A 22,164-nucleotide genomic window follows, 5' to 3' on the forward strand; every position below is an offset into this window, starting at 1 on the left:
AAATCTTGGCCGAATGGAACAAATAGCACTATTTGCATTCACGTAAAATGGAAAACACACAAAATATTCAGTTCCCAGTTTTAAGATGGCAACATAAACCAGAGAGAGAAAACCCTTTGTCTCCAGACTTCCTTTTAAAAAACTTGTAGCGGCTGTTGTAAGGACAGATGACCATACTGGCCTCGTGTATTCAAGGTGAAACCTCCCAGTGAGCATTCATGTTTATTAGTCTCAAGACAGCAAACACTCATTCAGCAGCTGCTTCTCTATATTCCCCACATCTTACTGGTATCCCTAGGGCCTGGCACTGGTCTTCATGCAATGTTTAGCGAGTGGGTGAACGCTGCATGTCCATGTGGCAGATGCTGGTGTTCATGGGGTGCCTGGGACACTCCCGGGCACAGAGTGGGCATCCAAAACATATGACGAAGTATGAATGAAAACACTGATGTGACCTTCAGGAGCTCACGGTCTAAACTCAGGTGAGCATTAGCACTTGGTCCTGCCTCCTTCCTGGGAGAAAGAAGTGAGTCAAGGCTTGGGGGAGCCAGGGCGGGTGCAGGACCCTCAGAGGGGGCTGCAGTTCTTCCTCTGTAATTGCTTCCTTTTAGGCCACCATCTTCCCGGCTGCGGAGGGACAGTCACCTGGGGACAAGAGGGACTTTCCAAAGGAGGTTTCTGAGGCCCCTCCACTCTTCTGCATTCGAATGTAATTTATTTTTTATCCGACTTTTGAATAAAAGTCCCTCCCTCTTCCATTATGGTGAACACTTAAAATTACATTTATACAGAATTACGTTTACACAAATTTCTATTAAAAGCCAAATTCCAGGCCTAAGCTATTGGCCAAATTCCACTAAAAAAAGAATATGAAGTAAATTAGTTGAGCTGATTAAAAGCACCTTCATCAAAGTAGAACATTGGTGCCAACAATGTTGAGTTGAATTATTGTTTTTTTTTAATATAGCAGATGGTAAATTAGCAGGGAAGAAAAGTGATTCTCCTTCCAGCCAAAGGATGGGGCCTAGGTGAGGGAGAGGAAGGAAAAGGGCGGGTGGAGACCGCAGGGAGCAGAGGTCAGATATCTGGAAGGAGGGCGCTGTTCCCGCGGAGGAGCGGCCAACTCTACCCGCACCCCGGCCGCGAGCCAGGTGGGCGCTCCCGATACCGGCCGCCAGAGGGCGCGTCCGGAGCCGGCGCGGAGCTGGGGGAGGGAAGAGGGGAGCCGGCGGAGGAGGGTCAGCTGCGGCGGCAGCGGCGCAGCTCCGTGCCCCGCGCGTCTCGCGTCCCCGCGTCCGGACAGGGCGCGCAGCCCCGCCGCCGGGATGCGGCCGCCTGCCTGCCGCGGCCGCCGCCTGGCGCTCGCAGCACTGCTCTCGCTGCTCACCTGCTCCCCGGGTAAGTAGCGGGCGGCCCGGGCGCGCACGGGAGAGGCGCGGGCTCACCGGGAGCAGCCGCCCGCGCCCCGCGTCCGCGCCGAGGGAGACGCCGGGCGGCCCAATCCTGCCCCGCGGGCGCCCGCGCCCCGCCGGCGCCCTCTCGCGGCTCCCCGGCCGGACTCGGCTCCCCCGGACCCTGGGACCCCGGGGCGCGCCTTCCCGGCCCCTTTCGGCTCGCGGGGTCCCGCCGCCGCCGCCGCGGCCCGACTCGCGTCTTCCCGCTTCCTTCCGCTGCGAGCCGGCGGGTGGCCGGCCCGCGAGGGCGCGGCGCCCACCCCCACAGGAAGCGCGGAGTGAACGCAACTGCGAGAAACTTTGGATGGAGGGAAGCGGCGGCCGCGGGCCCGCCCCCTTGCCTTCCGCCCGCGCCCCGCCGGCCCCCCGCGCGCCCGGCGCTGGCAGCAGAGGCTGGAGGCGGGCGGGCTCCGTGGCCCGGGCCCCCGCGCTCTCCGCTCCGCTCCGCCCCGGCCCGCGAGGGCGACCGGCGGTGCCCCCGGGGCTTCCTGAGCGGTCTCGCGGACCTGCCCTGGCCCCCTAGGCTGGGATGCCCGCCGGGCACCAGCCCCTTCTACGGATTCCTTGACCAGGGAGGGAGGACCGGGTGTCCGGCTGGGCCTCCGTGTATCGGTCGTGCCTCTGGGGAGGCCGTGGGGAAGCCTTCCCGAATCTTGGGTCTCCATGGGGGAAAATTAGAGAAGACTTCTGCGAACAGTGCTTGTCTGCTGCTGCTTTAATGCCCCTTCCCTTTTTTCTTCCATGCTCCTCACAAGAGCGTGCTCCCCCCTTTAGCATAAAATAATGTGATGAAAGTTTTTTTTAAAAAATCATTGCCGTTGATTTTCATGATGAGATGTGTTCAAGATTGGAGGAAAAATTATTCCTTTTCAGTGTTCTCAGGGTTGTCTTCTATCCCAGACTTTTGTGTCTCCAGCCTGTTAAGAGGCAGTAATTTCAGATTTTTAGAAATGGCAGACTGGTGCAGTTTCGGAAAAGACATAGCGTCATTGTACACCGATGTTTTGGTAGCCCACCGGACAGCCGTTTCGATTTGGACTTAAAGTCTCCGAATAAGGACCTTAATCTGTGTACCCCTGGCATGTCTATAGGAGCTCAGTAAGTGTGGGAGAATCGAGTGAGATTAATTGGTAATTGTTCAGGTGCGTGAGGTTAAGTAAGTAACAATGTAATTAAAAATGTTTGGGCACCTTGGGCAGAGAAGCAACTGAACTTGGCGGGGGTCTGCGTTAGTGGAAGAAAGAGTGCATTGCTTGGGAGGGGGGCAGGCAGCCCTGGGAGAAGGGGAGGCAGGAGGGGTGAGACCGGGGCTAGGGGACTCCTGGCTGCATCAGTTGGCCTGCTACCTAGATGTTTTGCAACTCACCAAATGGGGTAGGTGGTAACTGAAATTGGCATTCTATTTATAGCCCTGCACTTTGTAAGATGTACTGGGGATATAATATATGTATATAATATATTCACTATACAGGCTGAAGTGCACACCTGTGTTGCTCTCTGTATCTATTTTTCACTGCATGTAAGGGAATATCTGCACTGTCCACACTTGGTGTAAGGGAATATCTGCACTTTCCACACTTGGTGATACATTAAAGGTCGTAAAGAATGGACTAAAATGTCCACATATTTTTAGAGATGTCTGTTAGCCTTGTGAAGTTGTCAGATAAGCACAATAAGTAAAACATAAAACCTATTAAGAGTTCTCCGGGAGACATTTGGCTTTGTGAACTAGCTTTCATGGGTTGGTACAGAGAGGAAACTGTTTTCTTCCAGTCCTGAAGTAAATCTTGAGTTCCTTTTATTGAGCTCGGCTTTGATGTAGTGGAGGGGCACCAAGAAATAAAAAGCTGTGGTACCCAGTCTTTGTATATCTTGAAATCAGGGTTCTTGGACTCTTGGTGAAATAGAGAACATGATAGGAGTTCCAAGGCATGTGAACTACCCAGACAGAGTAAAGATACCTTAAATATTCTCTTATAAGGGCATGGTGGGGGCTGACTGTATATAGTTTAGTTTTCCCACAAATTGTAGTATATTCATTTGAGCTTTTAGAGAAAAGTCAATATAGAACATTTATTTTAAACCCATACGGTTATACAGACAAAATCCACTGCAACTTCAGTTCTGAAGTCCAAAGCTAGTGCTAGACTCAGAAGATTTATTCATGCCTCTAGGTCAGCCACTGTGTGGCTTCTCATTGCCTTGAGTCAGTTTTCTCATATAAAACAGGAGGCATAGACTAGATAAAATACTAGAACTTTGCCATCTCTTACAGTTTTAACTGATTCTGTTGTAGCAGAATCTGCTATCTGCTACTCCAAAACCCTTAGTTCCTTCTTTTCCTGGATGAAAAACCTCTTAGATAATCAGCACTGTTACGGACTGAGTTGTGTCCTTCAAATGCCTGTGTTGAAGCCTTGATCCTCAGTACAACTGTATTTGGAGAGGCGCCTTTAAGGAGGTAATTAAGGTTAAAAGAGGCCATAAGGGTGGGGCCCTAATCCAATACAACTGGTGTCATTATAAGAAGAGGAAGAGATGCCAGAGAGGCTCAGAGGAAAAAGGCTGTATGAGGACACAGTGAGAAGACATCCATCTAAAAGCCAAGGAGAGAGGTCTCAGCAGAAACCAACCCTGCTGGCACCTTGATATTGGACTTCTAGCCTCTAGAACTGTGAGAAATAAATTTCTGTTGTTTAAGCCCCCCAGTCTATGGTTTCTGTTATGGCAGCCCTAGCCAACTAATGACATAGGGGGAAGGGGAAGGGTGTAGGAGTGGTAGTGGTGGTGGTGGTGGTGGCAGTGTGTCTAGTGGACAACATTTTTCATTGGCCCTTGCAAACAGCGGGAGCCAGTGAGCTAGCTACCTGTAGAGCTCTTTGGGTGCGTCTCTTGGTAAAGCTTATTAAAGGTGGCTGACCCAGCTGGGATGCAGGTCCTCTGCCATTGTTTCCTCCTCCTTCCCATGGCCTATTATGTGAATCTAATGGCTGGAGCTACAGTGGCCATCTTGTGACCATGAGGTGACCTTGAAGACAGAAACCAGTAGTAAGGATGGTAGAGCAGAAAGGATGGCACCCCCTGGGTGCAAGGTGGATGTGGAGCACTGTGCCAGGCCAGCATTGCCTATTTCCATACTTGTATTGCATGAAAGAAAAGAATCTGCCTTGTTTAAGCCTCAGTGGTTGGTGGTGGTGGGGGGGTTATTACATGCAGCCAAACCTAATTCTAATTGATACATCTGTGAAGAAGCTTATTTGAACCAGTGGTAAAATAGTAGATGTTAAAGTTTATCTTTCGTATCCCCGTTTCTACTCTGAATCAGGATTATATTTCTTAGTGCCTGCCAAAATTAAGGATGATTTTTCATTCTGAGCCAGGTCTTGCTCAGATTCTTTTCATTGCAGTACGTCAGGCATTTTAGGACCCCAAGAGTCACACCTGGCTCCAGGTTGGTTTGTGTTTTTTTACTTTGGATTTTTAAGCCCTCCGTTTATTTCCTCAGCAGTACTCAGAAATTACTGGCACAGATTTTAACCGTCTGGATGGATTCTCTGTTGCCCAGGTAGTCCGGGACCCCCAAGCTGGCGTGGCCCCCTTGCTCATGGACTTGACCCAGGGGGGTTGGCCTGTGGCCAATAGTCAGGCTCTGCGGTGGGGGTGGTGGTGGTGGAAGGTGAGGGAGGAAGAGCAGCTGTTTCACATTGGTGGTGGGGGAGGGGAGATGTCCGCACCCTCTTGTTAACTTCTTCTGAGAGAAACACTGTGCTCCCAGCACTTGAGCAAGTCGTAATTACTGATCTCATTTGGACTGTTAAGGGCCAGGTTCTTTGCTTTTCATTAGAAACACTATAAAGCAAGCCTAATTTGCAAATGTTACACGTTTTGCGTCCTTGTAGCATTACAGGGAGTCCATCTTGGTGTTGAGCAGATTCTTGCTGAAGAACCATATACAGGAGTGCTAATTCCATCTTTCCAAATATAAAGGAAAAATGATAGTGGGTGTCGGGTTTATCAGACCTCTTATTGATTGAGAGTCTCTCTTTTTTTTTTTTTTTTTTTTTGCGGTACGCGGGCCTCTCACTGCTGTGGCCTCTCCCGTTGCAGAGCACAGGCTCCGGACGCGCAGGCTCAGCGGCCACGGCTCACGGGCCCAGCCGCTCCGTGGCATGTGGGATCTTCCCGGACCGGGGCACGAACCCGTGTCCCCTGCATCGGCAGGCGGACTCTCAACCACTGCGCCACCAGGGAAGCCCATGAGAGTCTCTCTTAATGTCACATTTCAACCGTCTGATCACTAAGCTCCTCCCAAAGAAAACAGATTCAGTGTAGGTGCTGATTTGAACTACTAGAACGTGTTAATAATTTAAATCGTGTTAAAAGGAAGAGCCGTACTCACAGTTTCTTCATCTATTCCGAAAGTGTTGAGTACTGTCTACTATGTGTCAAGCCCTGGGGTTGACAGGGCAGGAAGGAGACTGATCTAGTCCGTCCCTACCCTTGTGGAGCTTGCAGTCTTGAAGGGGACATTGAACGCGAACTGCACCAGGAGCAGCACTGCAGCCTGCCCGGTGCTGTGGTGACGGCGTCCAGCGCTCTGTGCTAAGTGTTGCAGGGACGGTTGTGGCTTTTTACCTGGAGTCTGGGGCAGTGGTTCCCATCTTGCCCTCCAGGGGGCGCTTGTAGATGGCTGTCACAGGGGCTGGTTTGGCAGGAGAGCTGCGGAGTGGCCTGCAGTGCACGGGACAGCTCCCACCCCAAAAGAGTCGATTATCCGGTCAAATCGTCAAACAGTGCCGGGCTGAGAAACCTTGGAGTTTCTTTTTTTTGCCACATCGTGTGGCTTGTGGGAACTGAGATCCCGGACCAGGGATGGAACCCAGAGGGCCCAACACTGAAAGCCCAGACTCCTAACCACTAGGCAACCAGGGAACTCTGGAGTTTCTCAAGGAAGGGCATCAGAGCTCAGACCCAAAGGGGAAGCAGAGATCAGGTGCCTGGAGGGAGGGAGGGAGGAGGGGAGCACGCCCGCAGGGCCCGAGCTGTGCTGGAGGAAGCTGGTGGAGAAAGGACAGGACTGGAGAGGGGAGGGGCTTACTCCGGGCTGTGAAGGCTAGGGGAGGAATTCTGGACTTTGTCCTTAGAGTGGTAGGGGGTATTGCAGGGTTGTTAGGAGAGTGACAGTGATTTGACTTCCATTTTAAGAAGCTCACGCTGGTTAGAACAAGGATGGGAGGGGCCGGTGTGGACGTGAGGGACCGGTGAGGAGGCCACGTGAGAGCTGATTAAGAGTCTGAGGCCTGAGGCGCGGTGGTTGACTGGTCCAGTGGGCTGAGAGGAGGGTCGAGGATGTCATAGATTCTTGCTCTGAGCTGTAGGTGGAGAGTGCCTCTGTTTACTGATAGGGCACTGATGGAGAGGGACCAGATTTAATCAAAAGAAGGAATTTTCTATTCTAGTTAAATATGTACAACATAAAATGAATCATTTGAACCATTTTTAAGTGTACAGTTTTGTGGCATTAAGTACCCAGATGGTTTTCTAAAATTTACCTTTAATTTTAAGGGGAGGTGAGGATGATGAGTTTCGTTTGGTCAAGTTGAGTTTGGGGGTGCATGTGAGATGCTTAGGTACCACGTCTGGTGGGCAGTTAGATCTGCGGGTCCGGAACTCAGAGGAGAGGTCAGCTCAAGAGAGATTTGGGGGACACGTGAGTTTTTTGTTTGTTATTTTTCTTTTTTAAAGAAGAGAGCCTTGATTGACAATATAAATTTATTTAAACGTTTACTCAAAATGTATGTGTACTGAAGATTTGGAAGCAGCTGGGGAAGCAAACAGTCTCTCTGTAAAGCTGATATGATGTAAAGCTGTAGGTTTAGACAAAACAAATGAGTTAAAGTACCATCAGATAAGATTTGAATGCATCTCAAGGATAGCAATGCTGGTCTCTCCGAGGGATACGACTTGCTTCCACTCATAAAGGAATATTTTATGATCTGAAAAAGTGATATGTTTTGGTTTACATCATTGCTTCCCATAAGAAGCTCAAGGCCCTTTGCACATCACGCTGAATTTATCTTCTCCAGATCCTCGAAGGTGGATATGCAGGAGCTTGTTTTTCATTTATGGAATGACGGAAGTAAAGGAAGATAAATGGCCAAAGCCTGTTGGGAGAAAAGCCTTATTCTGTTCCCTTGAATGCGTCTCCCCGTGCATGCCTGTGTGTGTCAGACTTCAGCACATACGGGAGCACCTCAGGGTCTTAAAGAGTCCCCTTTGTTAAAATGCAGATTTCTGGGGCCCAGCCTGAGAATTTTCTGATTCAAGAGAGCCAAAATGAGGCCCCATGGGTCTGCATCTTTAATAAGGGAACAGGTGAGTTGTGTGTGCTGTCAGGTGCAGGACGGTTCTCAGGCCCCCCTGGCCCAGGTGTAAACTGGGACTGTTACTGGGTGATTTTTCTGCAAGTCTGTAGAATGTAAAGGCGATTGCTGGTTGCTTTGTCTTTAAGATGAAGTAAGGAGCTGTTATGGAGAAAGCAAATTGTGGCACTGAGGCCTGATGTTCAGCAGTCAGGTCTTCTGTCTCTTTGGAAAGGGAACTAGAAACCCCAGAACTCGAGCTAAGAAGTCTTCCTCTGGTTCCGGCACCGTTTGGCAGATTCATAGATGCCACTGGAGGGACTGTAGTGCATGGAGCGTGAGTCTCAAAAACAGGATTAGTACGTTGTTGGAGCAGAGATTTTTGGATAGAGACAGGTAAGTTCCCAGAGGCGCTAGAACATCTCAGGCTGTGGATTCAGTGGCACCAACGGGGGTGCTTTTGGGGACCGACTTTTTATGTTATAAAATTAAGATACCAGGGCTTCCCTGCTGGCGCAGTGGTTGAGAGTCCTCCTGCCGATGCAGGGGACACGGGTTCGTGCCCCGGTCCGGGAAGATCCCACGTGCCGCGGAGCGGCTGGGCCCATGAGCCGTGGTCGCTGAGCCTGCGCGTCCGGAGCCTGTGCTCCGCAGTGGGAGAGGCCACAGCAGTGAGAGGCCCGCGTATTGCAAATAAAATAAAATAAAATAAAATAAAATTAAGATACCAAAAGTCAGGCACAAATGAGCCTGACAGTTAACTGCTGAGTATACTCTAGCAGTGTAAAGGAATTGTACGGAGTGTCGATTTGCTCGATTTGCTTGTGTTTGTATATTTGCTCTCCCGGAGGGAGCCCTTCTGTGTGTTCTGGAATGGGCTGTGTGATCAGTCACTCACCCATGACTCAGCCTATGGAACGTGCTTATGAATCTCTCCCCAAACTCTGTTTGAGTTAGAATTTTCTTGTTTTCAGATCCTGAGTGGCATATGGGTTTTCATATCATCTGTTTAAATGAGATATGAATCAAAGAAGCCAAAGATCTTTTCCTTCCTAAAATATACGGTTATTTCCCTTTTCTTCTGTTCCTTTCCATTTACTGTCCTTCCTGTGCATCTGCTTACCCTCTGGCACATAGAATCTACTGGTCCTGGCAAACGTCGTTTCCAGGTGAGGAAAAATCTGTACTCCAAACTCCACTTTCCCACTGGCTTCTATGAGGAAACAGGGGACGTGTTTCAGATGGAGCAGGTGTGGGCAGCCGTGGGCTCGGGCGAGGGGGGGCGTCAGGTCTGTGTGCTCCCTGCCACAAGGGGCCGCGCCTCTCGCCACTTCTCCCAGCTGGCTGCGTCCTTTGTCAGTGAACCCATGGAACACCGCAGAGGGGTTCCCCACACAAAATGCCATCCACCCTCCACCTGCTGCGGTGGCAGGATCGTGCTGGCGTTGTCCCCAGGGCGGCAGATCTCTTTCCCTGAGAGTTTGCTGTTGGTACCGGGCACCTGAGCAACCGGCTCAGCTCCAGCTCTTCCCGTGGGCCAGGCACAGCCCTGGGCGTGTGCGAGCATTGCCTTAGCCCTCCCTGGTTTAAATCCCCCCCTGTGCAGCGGGGGAGGCAGAAGCTCGCAGAGGCCTCGTTGCTGAGCCGCCCAGCGGCGGGTTGGGTGGCACGTGGTGTGTGAGTTAGACTCCACGTGTGAGCAGGGCGCCGCACTCGTCCTCGGGGTCCCGCGGGAGCCCCGCGATGCGGCGCCTTCCCTCGTTCTGTGGAGCTCTCAGGAGAGGGAGGGCTCCTTCGAAGGACACCTTGAAGACGCCTTGCACGCCTGCCTCCTCCTCTCTGCCTGGCCGTGCCTCTTTGTCTCCCTTGCAGTTCTGTCCCCGAGATACCGGGGCTCCCCTGCCCCCGTCTCCCGCGTCCAGCCGTGCACCCTCAGTTCCCTGGCGCGTGGACACACCGAGCGAGCGTGGAGGCGCCCCTCACGCCTCCCCGCCGAGCGGCTCCCCGGGGACCAGGCTGCTGTGGGGTGTGTCCACTCGAATGCCCGGCGGCACCTCGGCAGATCCGGAGCCAGACTGAGTTTTCCCACAGTCCGCTCGCCGCTCGTTATACTCTAGCGTGTGACGGGCACCCCAGTCTCCCCGGCCCCGGGGATCTGAAACCCGGAATCACCTACGCTCGTCTCTGCCCGCTCCTTCCCTGCCCTCGTCCGCCTGCAGGGTCCGTCTCAAGGCCTGGAGGCTCTGCCTCTTCGGTATCTCCAGCTCCACTCTTGCTTCCCACGCAGCTCTGCCCGGGGGCTGCTTCGTCCTGACTCAGCCCCTGGCCTCCCGTCGCCCGGCTCCGTGACCCTCCCAGCCGGCGTGCGTGTGTGTCTTTCTTTGTCCCTGCACAGCCCACCCCACACGCTGCCTCTGGCCACTTGGCTAGGGCACACGTTTCCACGTGGCACTCCCCTCCTTAAAAGCCTCCCAAGGCTTCTAGTGGCACTCAGGACAAAACCAGACTCCCTGGCGCTAACCCCTCTCCCGTGTGGCCCCGCCAGCCCCAGCTCTGGCCCCAGTCACGCCCTCCTCCCGGCTGCCCACGGTCTGGGCACACTGGGCTGTGTAACGTGCTCTGTGTGCAGAAGCCTGTCTGCAGGCCGCCTGCCCTGTGCCTGAAGTCTCTGCTGTCTGGAGTTTACTTGCTCAAGCCCCGCGTTGAGCTTGCTGCCCTGCTTGGTGCTTTGCTCTCCCTCTCCGGGGGCTCCCTTGGCGGTGCCATTAGAACAGCTGCCGTCAGAGGGTGCCCGTCTGCACTCGCTCATTGGTGGAGCGACTCGTCTGTCACATGAGACCGTCAGCTCCTTGGGGGGCTGCTTCTCCGTCTTCACCCGGCTCCTGGCACGGTGCATGGCCCGTAACACATGCAGCCACTCTTTGACTTTCTGTTGCACAAGCAATAGCGTAGATTAATGATGATAGTGACAGTAGCTGCTCATACCCAGAGCCCTCAGAGTGTGCCAGGCCCTGTTCTGGGCCCATTACGTGGGCTCCACCACTGGATCTTCGGCCGCCAGCGGCTGGTTCTGCCCTCTGTCCTCAGCCCTGCGTAGTGAGGGGCCCTCCATCCTGTGGTTGGGTGCCCCCTCCTCCCTCCGACATGTCCACAACCCTGGAGACAGTGGATTTGTCAGAGGAGGACGAGGAAAGCAGGTCCTGCCCCGGTTCCTGGACCAAGCGCGTTTGTTTCCTCTGCTGCCAGGGATTATCTTCAAAGCAGGTAGTTGGAACAAAGTAAATTGGCTGCAGACCTTGCATCCTGGAGCTTCAGGCCCCTTCAGAGGAGCTGCCATTAAACCTGGAAGCCCTAGGGAGCCCGAGTCGCTGGGGCAAGGCTGTGCTGCTGAAACCTGTTCGGTGAAGTAGGTCGCAGCGAAGAACGGACCAGGGGGAGCCCTGAGTCAGGGGGCTGCAGCCGCGGGCTCCCAGGGGTGTGGTGAGCTCCGACCTGTCCGGCCCGGCTCACATCCCTCCCTCCCGGCTTGTGTGGAGGACCCACGACCACCCGGCCCCACGGCGGTCGATCGATCGTTGGTTTCTTCTTCCAGCAGGGCTACCGCCAGCACCTCCTGAGCCTTTAGTGTATGCTGAGCCCTCGCTGGACTCTTTCTGCCTCGTCTCACTTCATCCTGGCAGCTCTTCTCTGAGGGGGTCATTTAACGTCTTACTGCTTTCGATTTTTGGTGTTTAATTTGGTTTCTCTGATAAATGTTACCGGGAGAGCTTGGGAGGATAAGTCCGCACGGGAACGGAACAGTTAGGAGTTAGGAGGCGCAGTTGCCTTCCTGCCTGGGCTGGTCCTGCTCTCTCCCTCCCTCCCGGGAACAGAAGACCGTAGGTTAGTGTTGCTTAAATCATTGCAACTAATTCCTCTCCCGTTTTCTCGCACTCGAGGGCTAGGCTGGCCTATAAATCTTAGGCCCAGGTTAGCTGCACAATTTGATTTATCTGTCGGGATAGGTGTGCTAACGCACATTAGCTGGCTTGAATCATTTAAAGTTATGGTGAGAAAGGTCTTATTTCTGTTGCCTGCCCTGGTTTGCACTTTAAATATAGTTCCCTGTAGCAACTCACAGGAATTCATGTTGAAAATAGAAAAGGGAAAATTACTTTTAAACAGCAGTTTGGCATAGGAGAGCATGATTTACCTTGGAATATTTCTCCAACTGTGCATTAAGGCCAAGCCTTCAAGAATATTTTTTTCCCCCACTGAACCTGGAAATTATGAAGCCAGACAACAAACACTGAGCCTCAGGAGGCCCCCCTCCCCCGCTGTGTGAGATACCTACTCTGTGCTCCTGTTAGGGTTGTTGAAGGTGACAGGTCTTCTCTTACCTCACTTGCTAATTTTTCTCACTTTCCTCCTCTGTCGGCACCATTTCTCCTTCATTTCCACAAACCGCAAAAGCTGGCATTTTGTTGGTAGGAATTCTGTAAATGATTCATTATTTTAAAGTTGGATTTGTTAATGGTGTAGCATATTCTGTGCCTTCAAAATGCATTTGGTATTTAGATTATGGAAATGCAAAGATAAACCAGCTAGTATTTTTTTTAATATTCATGTAATGGGGATTATTATCTTGCCATATTATGATATGCTCTTATGCCTGAAAGCAATGGCATTTCTTATGTTATTGCTTTAAATATTGTATAATTTATTTCTGTCGTGGGAAAAAGGAGTCCTTAATTTCACAGCAGAGTGATAGGGAGAAATATGTTTTGTTTCCTTTTTTTTAGAAAGATATTTTACCATTAGGCCGGTGTATTTTGGGAGAGAACTAAAATCTAGTTTACGCTTCCCTCAGTGCAGCCTTGCCTGAGTAAAAGTATGCTGTCTTTATTCCATAGAGACAAGAAGGATTTGTGGAGTTCACTTGATTTCCGGGAAACATCTCTCCTCTCTGTAATTCCTACTTTAAACAGTAACACTGTCAACTAATATTAGTTGCTTATTTATGAAAGGTTATGTGTTAGTCGTATTTAGAACCAACACCAACTAAAGACAGTTTTTCTTCAGTACAGAGTCTGTGTTCTGAAGGGCAGGGGCTTTTGCGTTGACATACTCTTCTTTTTCACATAGCTACCTGGATTGGCAAAAAAGTGAGGTAAGACTAACACTGGTTATTAGCTGAGGGGTCCCTGAACTTGTTAAATTGGGAAGGTTATTTTTCTTGATAAAAAAGGAAATTCTAACCCAGAGAGCTTTGACTGTACATGTTTGGAATAAGGCATCCATGGGTTTGGGGAAGATGGATTTTTGAGTCTCAGGTCCTACATTAGATTGACCTCAGTTTTTATATATGGCAAGTTGCTACAGTGTTCTGTTTTCTGGAATTCTGTGATGCTGAGTGGTGTTGATGTGTTGCAACCTCCCTGTATGATGTTTATTAATAATTCTGTTTTTGAGATCTTCTTGAGGGTTTTAAATGTGTATGCTAGTTTAGAGATAAACAAAACCAAATTATTAAATACCCAGAAGCAGAATTTAAATGGTGTTTGAGGTTAAATCTCTCCTCTCTTCTTAGAACTTAATGAATGATTTGGGCTCTGCATTTGCCTTGGCGCATGTGTGTGCGTGTGTGCGTAAAAAGTGAGAAAGCAGGACTTCCCTGGTGGCTCAGTGGTTAAGAATCCGCCTGCCAGTGCAGAGGACACGGGTTCGAGCCCTGGTCCGGGAAGATTCCACATGCCGCGGTGCAACTAAGTTCATGAGCCACAACTGCTGAGCCCGCGCGCCAAAAAAGGAAAAAAAAAAAAAAAAAAAAAAAAAGTGAGAAAGCAGAGCATACCCTAGTGAACATAAATTAAATGGGGGCACTCAGCTCCTTTGTTCTGCTGGGTTGGCTACGTTCACTGTGAGGAGGAGACAGCCCTTAAGTGACGGATTGGGAAGACTTGTAGATAAATATTTATTGACCACCTTTTGTGTGCTGGCTGTGTTCTAGGGGCAAACAGTACATAAACCCACCTTCCTAAGGAAAAAAACCCCATATTCCTGCCCTCATGGGGCTTACATTAAACTAATATATAAGACAAGCAGTAAACAAATAAGTATATGTTATGTCAGTGGGGGTAAGAGCTCTGGAGGAGAATAAAGCAGAGGGAAGGGCGGGGGCCGTGGTGGGCTTTTACTCTTGCGAGCCACAGACAGCACCGGCGGGCGTCTCAGTCCCCACAGAGAGGTTCATTTGGATCTCACCCTGCCTTCCGAAATGTCATCCTGCAGGTGGGAATGATTCAGCTACGTTAGTCGTTTGCTTCTTAGCGTGAATATGTGTTAGATGATTTCCTTTGAGCACATGTTAGTTGAGAGAGAATTTGAGGTAGTGGATGTCTGGGGATAGGGTGGGAGGGGTCACAGGTATCGGGATGGGTGGCGTTGTCTCCTGCTTCTGAGTAGGACCTCCTGCTACTCAGGGACTCCCCCCCCCCCAACCCCCATGGTCCTTGCACTGCATTACTGCTCCTTGGAATTGCCTGGCCAGCCCTTCAGTACCTTCTTGCTCCGCGGCATTGCTCGTTTTTCTCCTGGGAACGCTAATTGGAGAAAGCAAACTCTACGAAATGCTTTCCTCTTTGCTTTTCAGAAGTGCCCTGTAAAATTAAGGCATTATTCTTTGTTACTCTTTTTAACCTTCCTGACTGTTCGGTTTATCTTTTTTTTTTTTTTTTTTGGCGATACACGGGCCTCTCACTGCTGTGGACCCTCCCGTTGCGGAGCACAGGCTCCGGACGCGCAGGCGCAGCGGCCACGGCTCACGGGCCCAGCCGCTCCGCGGCACGTGGGATCTTCCCGGACCGGGGCACGAACCCGTGTCCCCTGCATCGGCAGGCGGACTCTCAACCACTGCGCCACCAGGGAAGCCCCGGTTTATCATTTTGCTTTCTATTTTCCACACGTTACTGTCAGGTTACTATTATTATTATTTTTAATGTGGAGCCTGGATGTGTCTCTAGGGATACCTTTGTCTGTTTACACGCTCTGACTCAAAACATTAAATCATCCTAAATGGGGAAGGATTCTAATTCCTCTCGCTCCCCTGGCCCCATGGCTTCAGCAGGGTTCTGGTAACGCTGCCCTTGCGTGCCTGCAGCGGTATCTGCAGCGCGCTGCTGACCCGAGACCACTGAGATGGAAAGCTTGCCCCAGATTTAGCTCTGCGGCCCGCCAGGCTCTGGCATGGATGTGAGAGTAGGAATTTGTACTTCTTCCTGCTCGAGTCTCAGCAATTCCCCCTTGCTTCAGAAGGCACCAGAATCCAGGTTTCTAAGAAGTTGTATTCCGTATGCATCTATCTCGTGGTTCATAGCTACAGACACGAATGGTATACTCAGGTCCTAACTCCTTTGATATAGTATTTCCTCAGCTGGTAACCTAAGCATGTTGCCTTCACACGGATGGATAATCTTCAGCCTGGAGAAAGGCAGCCTGCGGTACTAGTCTGCAGCAGTTGCAGGCAGGTGCTTTTAAAAATGAGCAAAATTCATCATGTTACGCTATGATTGTTTTCCCCATTTGAAGTAAAACCGTTGAATATGAGAATGAGTCCTTATTGCTGATTTGAATGTAAAAATGTTTCTCTTTTTTTCCAGCTTTTGCTTTGGTTTCTAAAGATGTGAAGAAGGAGGTCAAACAGTCTAAGGTACTAATTGTAAAGTCAAATCTATTCCTCCTTTCTGAGATTTGTCTGTATTTTCTTTAATGGGACCTGTAATGATTTCATCTTGCAATGAATTAATGAAATGTTGGTTAACATAGATTTGTGAACCCACAGCAGCAACTTACAGATAGGCTCGCTTTAAAAAAAAAAAAAATCCTTTACAGTTAAGGCAGATCCACTTGGTTTTAAATTTCATTTTAAGAAAAAAGGTGCTTGGTTCTGAAGCTAGACATTTTAGAAGTCTTGCTTGGATACTGTAGTTTTCTCCAGTCTTACTGTGTCCTAACCTTGGCCTTAATTTTCCCAGCCTGTGAAAGGATTATGCTGCGTCAGGGTCACAAGAGCCTGAGTGTCCCTTACCTTGAAGGTGGCACCGTCTGAGAGGGCATCCTGGGGACTGGTCAAGAGACCCCCCAAGGTGACTGCCAAGCTCCTTGTGCAGTCAGAACCCGAAACCAAGAGACGGGGGACCCACGGAGAGGGGATATAGCACTTTTCCGAATCTCAGAGCTGCTCCTTTGCCATCATTGGTCGCATTCAAGAACTGCATCTAAATTTTACCATTTGGGGTTGCGTTAGATCAGTTTGGCATACGAGAAGCAGAATATTTTTAAAATATGAGTTGTTTTTGTCACATTAATTAAGGCTCAGTTGACTCTCTTTTTTTTTTTACCTCACAATTTAGCATAAAAGCATTTTTAAAATAGAATGTTTCTTTTACCAACAGAGTATGATTGTTCTAACTATACCATGGGATCCCTAAATGCGAATAATAATTCCTTACGGTTTTAAGATTCTTTGTGATTAATAAAGCATTTTCAGACATTTCATTTAATTTGATTTTCTCAGTGAATGTTATTTGTAAGTAAAGCAGACATTCCCATGGAGAGCAGAGAAAATTTACCCTTGGAGAAGTTGAGTGATTTGATCGAGGTCACATGACTGTTAAAAGGTGAAGTCAGAATCCAATTTTCAGGCTCCTTGAATTTTTCACACTGCAGTTTTGTACTACCTTGTCACGTGTGTGTTTGGCAATAATGAGGCTCATTTATAATAAATTTAAGGGTTATTAATAGGGAATTAAAATTTTGTGTAATAAATTTAGAAATTATAGCCCATTCTTTCAAATGGAGGTTTTTACTAATCTTTTCAAAAGAGGAAATATATATATATTTGGCCTTAAATACATATATAAATAGAGATGGAGATAAGGCGAGTCCTATATCTTAGTATCATCTTTCATGCAAAAGTATTAAAGCCCTTGAAAAATGCCATTAACCCCATCTGTGCTTAGGCCGCAGAGCCGAAAAGCCATTAATCCCATGAGGCGGCAGTGATAAAATGTCTACTGTAGCCCATACCCAAGGCTGGGAGATGGAGGGGAATCGATTTGTCCAAGGTCGTCTGTAGATGAACCTGAGATAGGAGTTAAGGCTCTTTCCAATAACCGCATTAATCCGGGCTTATCATTAGTTTATCCCTCTTAGCAGAAGTGATCGGGATCTGACACCGCTGCCCAGAAGGCCGCCTTCCGTCCTGCTCACTGCACTGCTTGCTTTGGCCAGGGGCTCTGGTTCCCTAGAACTAGGCCAGCCCTGCTCAGGGCTGGGGTCCTTCCCCAGACCGATCACATGCGCTGGTTGGCATCTGGTGGCTTCATACCAGAAACCCGAGGCTGCCGGTCCCCTGTCATCCTGCCTGGAGCTTGACCTCTGGCCCCTGGCTCTCTCAGATTCTGAGCCACCCCAGCTTTCCGTGGAGCCCGCCCTCCCGGGTTCGGGCTCAGGCTGCTCCCTCAGCCAAGCCACCACACTGTCTTCCAGTTGCGGTTTTGCCCGGCCTTACGTTCTGTGCTGGCTTCTGATCCTGGACCCTGTGGGGCGTAGGCCTAGAGCCGGGCTCTGGAGCCAAACTACTGTGGTTCTCGGCCCTTCTACAACGCTGGACCCCCGTGGGACTCTCCAAACGTCACTGCTCATCCTCCTCGTCTGTAAGACGGGGTAACAGGACTGCCCTCAAAAAGCTGTTTTGGAGATGAAGTGGGTGCGTGTGTCCGTGTGTGTCCACCACGTAGAGCAGTGCTGGCCCCTGTTGAAATGTTGACCTGCTGTAACAGCAAGAGATGTCTCATGCAACAGATCAAAGTAACAGAGGAACCATAGACCTTCCTGCTTTTATCAGTTAAATTTCTTTTATGGCGGTTGCTGACTTCATATGAAGCGGGTGATGAGGATGATAAAAAGAGTGGGAGTTAATAATTACTGAGCATTTGCTTTGGGCAGACATTACGTCATCTAACGAAACCCTCACAACAACCCTAGCAAGTAGGTCTTGTGATTCCTATTTCAGTGAAACCGAGCCCTGAACCGGTGCAATGGTGGAGGCAGAATTAGAGCACGGGCCCAGCTTACAACTGAGTGTAATGACCACATCTGATTCATTCATTTTATTCGAGATCTAGCGGGTGGTGATTGTTTGCAACCGTGTAGAAGATGCCAGTTTACGTCTCTTTGTTCTTAAAAGATTTCATAACAAATTCGTTGAGGTTGTTTTATCTTCTTTTAATGAAGGATTTATAAACTAAGCATCACATATATGGATTGCAAGTGTTGAAATCTATTGTGCCTTAAAAATAAAACCTGCACGGAAGGGTGAGTTGGATTTGTCTTTTCCTGGCTAGGGTAGGCGCTGTCTAGGGGGTAGATGTCCTGGTAGCAAATGTCTTTCCTGTCTGAGCAGCAATTCCGTTGACTTAGAAAACTTTGACAGTGAGCACATTTTGATGGGTATTGATCACCAGTGTCAGAAATATGCGGCAGCAGAGATAATAAAACAAACCATGTGTTTCTTCTTAGGAAGAACTAAGCCTTTTCACGAGGGAAGCTGGAGACAGAATTTTAAATGTTCTGTCAATTCGTTCATTTAGTCTAATTTTCTTTCTCAAATGGGAAATTACGGAAGACCATTCTGGTCCTGTTTCAGTTCACCTAATTCAAGTATTTCTTGGATATTTTATTTTTACAGTTTACAAATTGAGCCATTTGAAAGGCTAATCATGTCCTAGCTATTGTGTCAGGCAGTCGGAGCTGCAGTGCTTAATAACAAATAGAAAGCTGTGGAAGTTTGGTTGATTTTCTTTGGTTTTACCAAGGCATCTGGTAGAAATAGAAAGCTGTGGAAGTTTGGTTGATTTTCTTTGGTTTTACCAAGGCATCTGGTAGAAAGTCCAATTCCTGTTCCAGCTTATTTAGTCTGGAATCACTGAGTTCAGGATATTTTTTTGTGTTCTACTTCTGGATGAAGGTGACTTTTGCTGTAGGTAATACTCTTAGCGTACTCTCAGAGTATATTTCCATCTGATGACACATATTTTCTGAAGAACGCCTCTGGAGGAGGACTGGGCATGCATTATCGGTGGGTGTAAGGAAGGAACGCTGGAAAGGAGACGGAGACCTGGATTTTAATCCTGGCTCTGTGGCTGGAATGGCTGTTGGACGTTGGGCAAATCCTGTATTTTTCTGAGCCTCCCTTCCTTGCAAAGGGGGAGTGTTGGATTGGATCATCTCCCGTGCGATTTTTTTAAAAAATTGTGGTAAAATACACATAACATAAAATTTACCATTTTGACCATTTTTAAGTGTACAGTTCAGTAGTGTTGAGCCATATACATACTGTTGCACAACCAGTCTCCAGAACTCTTTTCATCCTGCAAAACTGAACCTCTGCACCCGGTAAGCCACAATTCTCCATCCCCCTCCCCCAGCCCCCCACCACCCTACTTTCCATCTGTGCATTCAGTGGTCCTAGGTACATCATGTAAGTGGAGTCATACAGTCTCTGTCTTTTTATAACTGTCCTATTTCACTTAGCATAATGTCCTTATTTAGCATAATGTCCATGATGTCCATCCATATCCTAGCAGGTGTCAGAATTCCCTTCCTTTCTCAGGCCGTTGCATGGAGGGACCACATTTTCTTCATCCATTCCAGTGCTAATGTTAAATCTAAAATCTCCAATTCTCCGTTATGCTCGTCTGGCAGCCAAAGCTGTGGCCTGGCAGGGAGAAGGCAGCCTGGCCCAAGGGGAAGCCGAGGGTTCCCTCCCCGAGCACAGGCCATGCTCCTGGCCGGAGGGGCAGTGAGTCCACGCGCGCTAACCTAGGACGATGGCCTGGCTCCGCTTCAGCACGTGTAGGGAAGTGGCTTGAGCTTTCCGGTCTTCTTGAGTGGCTCTTCGGAGAAGAGTTTTATCGGGATTAGGTCAAGTGTCACTTGATCCCGAGGTACAGCAAATCAGTACGTAACTCTGAGGTTTCTCTCAACTCGGTGGTATTTCTGTTCTTGAGACAAAGATAATCCCAGAAAATGCTTCCAAAGGTGGCCGCTCCCCTGTGCTCCTCTCCGTCTCCTCCACTTGCTGTCACTGGCCCTCCTGCATCCTAAGAGGACACGTCTCTGTGGCAGTATCTTGGCTTTTAAGCTGTTCCAGTTTTGTTGGTAAAGGCTCACAACTGCATTTTTTGTTGTTGCAGTCTGTGAAGAAAATGGAGGGGTATTTGCCACCATCATTTGTCATAATTATGGCAAGTAGCAGTTGCAAATGGAAAGGGGCAGTTAGAGAGAAAATTCCTTCTGCCAGAGGAGACAATGAAGGTGGCAGATTTAGCTGCTGACACTTAGTGCTCTGTCAGAAAAGTCTTTGAAGAGCTCCTCCCCTGGTTTACTCATGATCAGGATCAGGTACTTCTGTGCTCACGTGCCCACGTCCAGATTTCTGCGTCTGAAGCTCTGCAGCTCTGAGACGTCCCTTCTGTGCTCATGAAATCTCATGAGCCCGAGGCTGACCCCCTCCGCGGTCCTACTCAGGCCCTCGGGGCTGCTTGTCAGGTAGGAGAGAACACGGTGGTGTCATTCTTTTTTCTTTTTTTTGTTTTTTAGATATACCACGCAAGCACAGTATTTATTTATTTATTTTCTGGCTGCGCTGCATCTTCGTTGCGGCACCTGGGGTTCTCTAGTTGTGGCGCACGGGCTCAGTAGTGGAGGTGCGCAGGCTTAGCCGCCCCGTGGCATGTGGGATCTTAGTTCCCCGACCAAGGATCGAACCCATGTCCCCTGCATTGAAAGGAGGATTCTTAACTACTGGACCACCAGGGAAGTCCTGGTGGTGTCATTCTTGACGGCAATACGTCTGAGCCCCCAAAATGTTAAATACGATAATTAGTAGAGCTCTTTTACCTGAGGAACACACAACTAGAATCGGTACTATCTCTGATATGTTTGTAATGCTTAGCATTTACAAGTTTTTAAAATCAACCCTCCCAAGAGCATTGTGAACTATCTTGCTCGGGAAGAGCAAGCCTCACCTCAATTCAGTGACTTGCTCAGGATCACATAAGAGAGGAACGGCCCCATAGGAATCTTCTGCTGTGATGCAGAAGTATTGATCCGTTGTTGCTGCTTCCCCTCCCCGCCCTTGATTTTGGTCTCTTTCTTTAGGGAAGCATTTCCAAGCCCTCATTTTCAGTGTCTACCCCCAAGTGTTAATATGTACCATACATATTTATTTGGTGTATTGCTAGTTGTGTTAAATGACGAGATTTATCTTTTTCTCTTTTATTTAAAATACAGAATTTGGAGAAAAGTGGTATATCAGAGAAAAATGACATAGGTGAGTAATGATTTCTTTTTTAACTTAAGAGTATGTACCCGGGTGTCTTTCTTGTAAATTATATTTCAGTGAAGTGAATTTTCCTTTCTGATTTTATTTATGGGATAAATATTGTCCAAATAGTCCGTCTTTGGTTCAGCCCGGTGTTTACCCTCGTGAAGACACAGGGAGAACACTTTGCAGATTGACATACTGGAAGTAACAGCTAATATGTTGGATTTAACTCCCTCGGCTACTGAGTTGCCAATGAGGACAGATTCCCGTGTTTATATTTTCTGTTTCTTCCTGGTTCAGTCCTGGAAGGTTATACCTTTCTAAGAATTTGTCCGTTTCTTCCAGGTTGTCCATTTTATTGGCATAGAGTTGCTTGTAGTAGTCGCTTAGGATGCTTTGTATTTCTGCAGGGTCAGTTGTTAACTTCTCCGTTTTCATTTCTAATTTTATTGATAGTTGTCCTCTCCCTCTTTCTCTTGATGAGTCTGGTTAATGGTTTATCAATTTTGTTTGTCTTCTCAAAGAACCAGCTTTTAGTTTTATTGATCTTTGCTGTTGTTTTCTTTGTTTCTGTTTCATTTATTTCTGCTCTGATCTTTATGATTTCTTTCCTTCTACTAACTGTGGGTTTTGTTTGTTCTTCTTTCTCTAGTTCCTTTAGGTGTAAGGTTAGGTTGTTTATTTGAGATTTTTCTTGTTTTTGGAGGTAGGCTTGTATAGCTATAAACATCCCTCTTAGAACTGCTTTTGCTGCATCCCATAGATTTTGGATCGTCATGTTTTTCATTGTCATTTGTCTCTAAGTATGTTCTGGTTTCCTCTTTGATTTCTTCAGTGACCTCTTGGTTATTTAGTAACGTGTTGTTTAGCCTCCATGTGTTTGTCTTTTTTACATTTTTTTTCCTTGTAATTGATTTCTGATCTCATAGTGTTGCGGTCAGAAAAGATGCTTGATATGATTTCAATTTTCTTAAATTTA

At 48.6% G+C, this 22,164-nt stretch overlaps 1 protein-coding gene across 2 annotated transcripts in view; it reads left to right on the top strand.

Moving 5' to 3' along the window:
• The first annotated feature begins 1,243 nt into the window (after positions 1 to 1,243).
• The window catches only part of B3GLCT (beta 3-glucosyltransferase), a 101,365-nt gene continuing 80,444 nt past the window's right edge, over positions 1,244 to 22,164 (top strand). The window contains exons 1-3 of one of the 2 annotated variants that reach the window (XM_059042191.2): positions 1,244 to 1,398; positions 15,454 to 15,503; positions 21,152 to 21,191. In XM_059042191.2, coding sequence (XP_058898174.1) covers positions 1,326 to 1,398; positions 15,454 to 15,503; positions 21,152 to 21,191 — 163 coding nt within the window. In that variant the 5' untranslated portion in view covers positions 1,244 to 1,325. Of the gene's footprint in view, positions 1,399 to 15,453; positions 15,504 to 20,311; positions 20,408 to 21,151; positions 21,192 to 22,164 lie in introns of those variants that run through there. The other variant, XM_067016797.1, reaches the window with a different exon arrangement.

The sequence above is a fragment of the Kogia breviceps genome, chromosome 16 (genome assembly GCF_026419965.1).
Source record: "Kogia breviceps isolate mKogBre1 chromosome 16, mKogBre1 haplotype 1, whole genome shotgun sequence".
NCBI lineage: Eukaryota > Metazoa > Chordata > Mammalia > Artiodactyla > Physeteridae > Kogia > Kogia breviceps.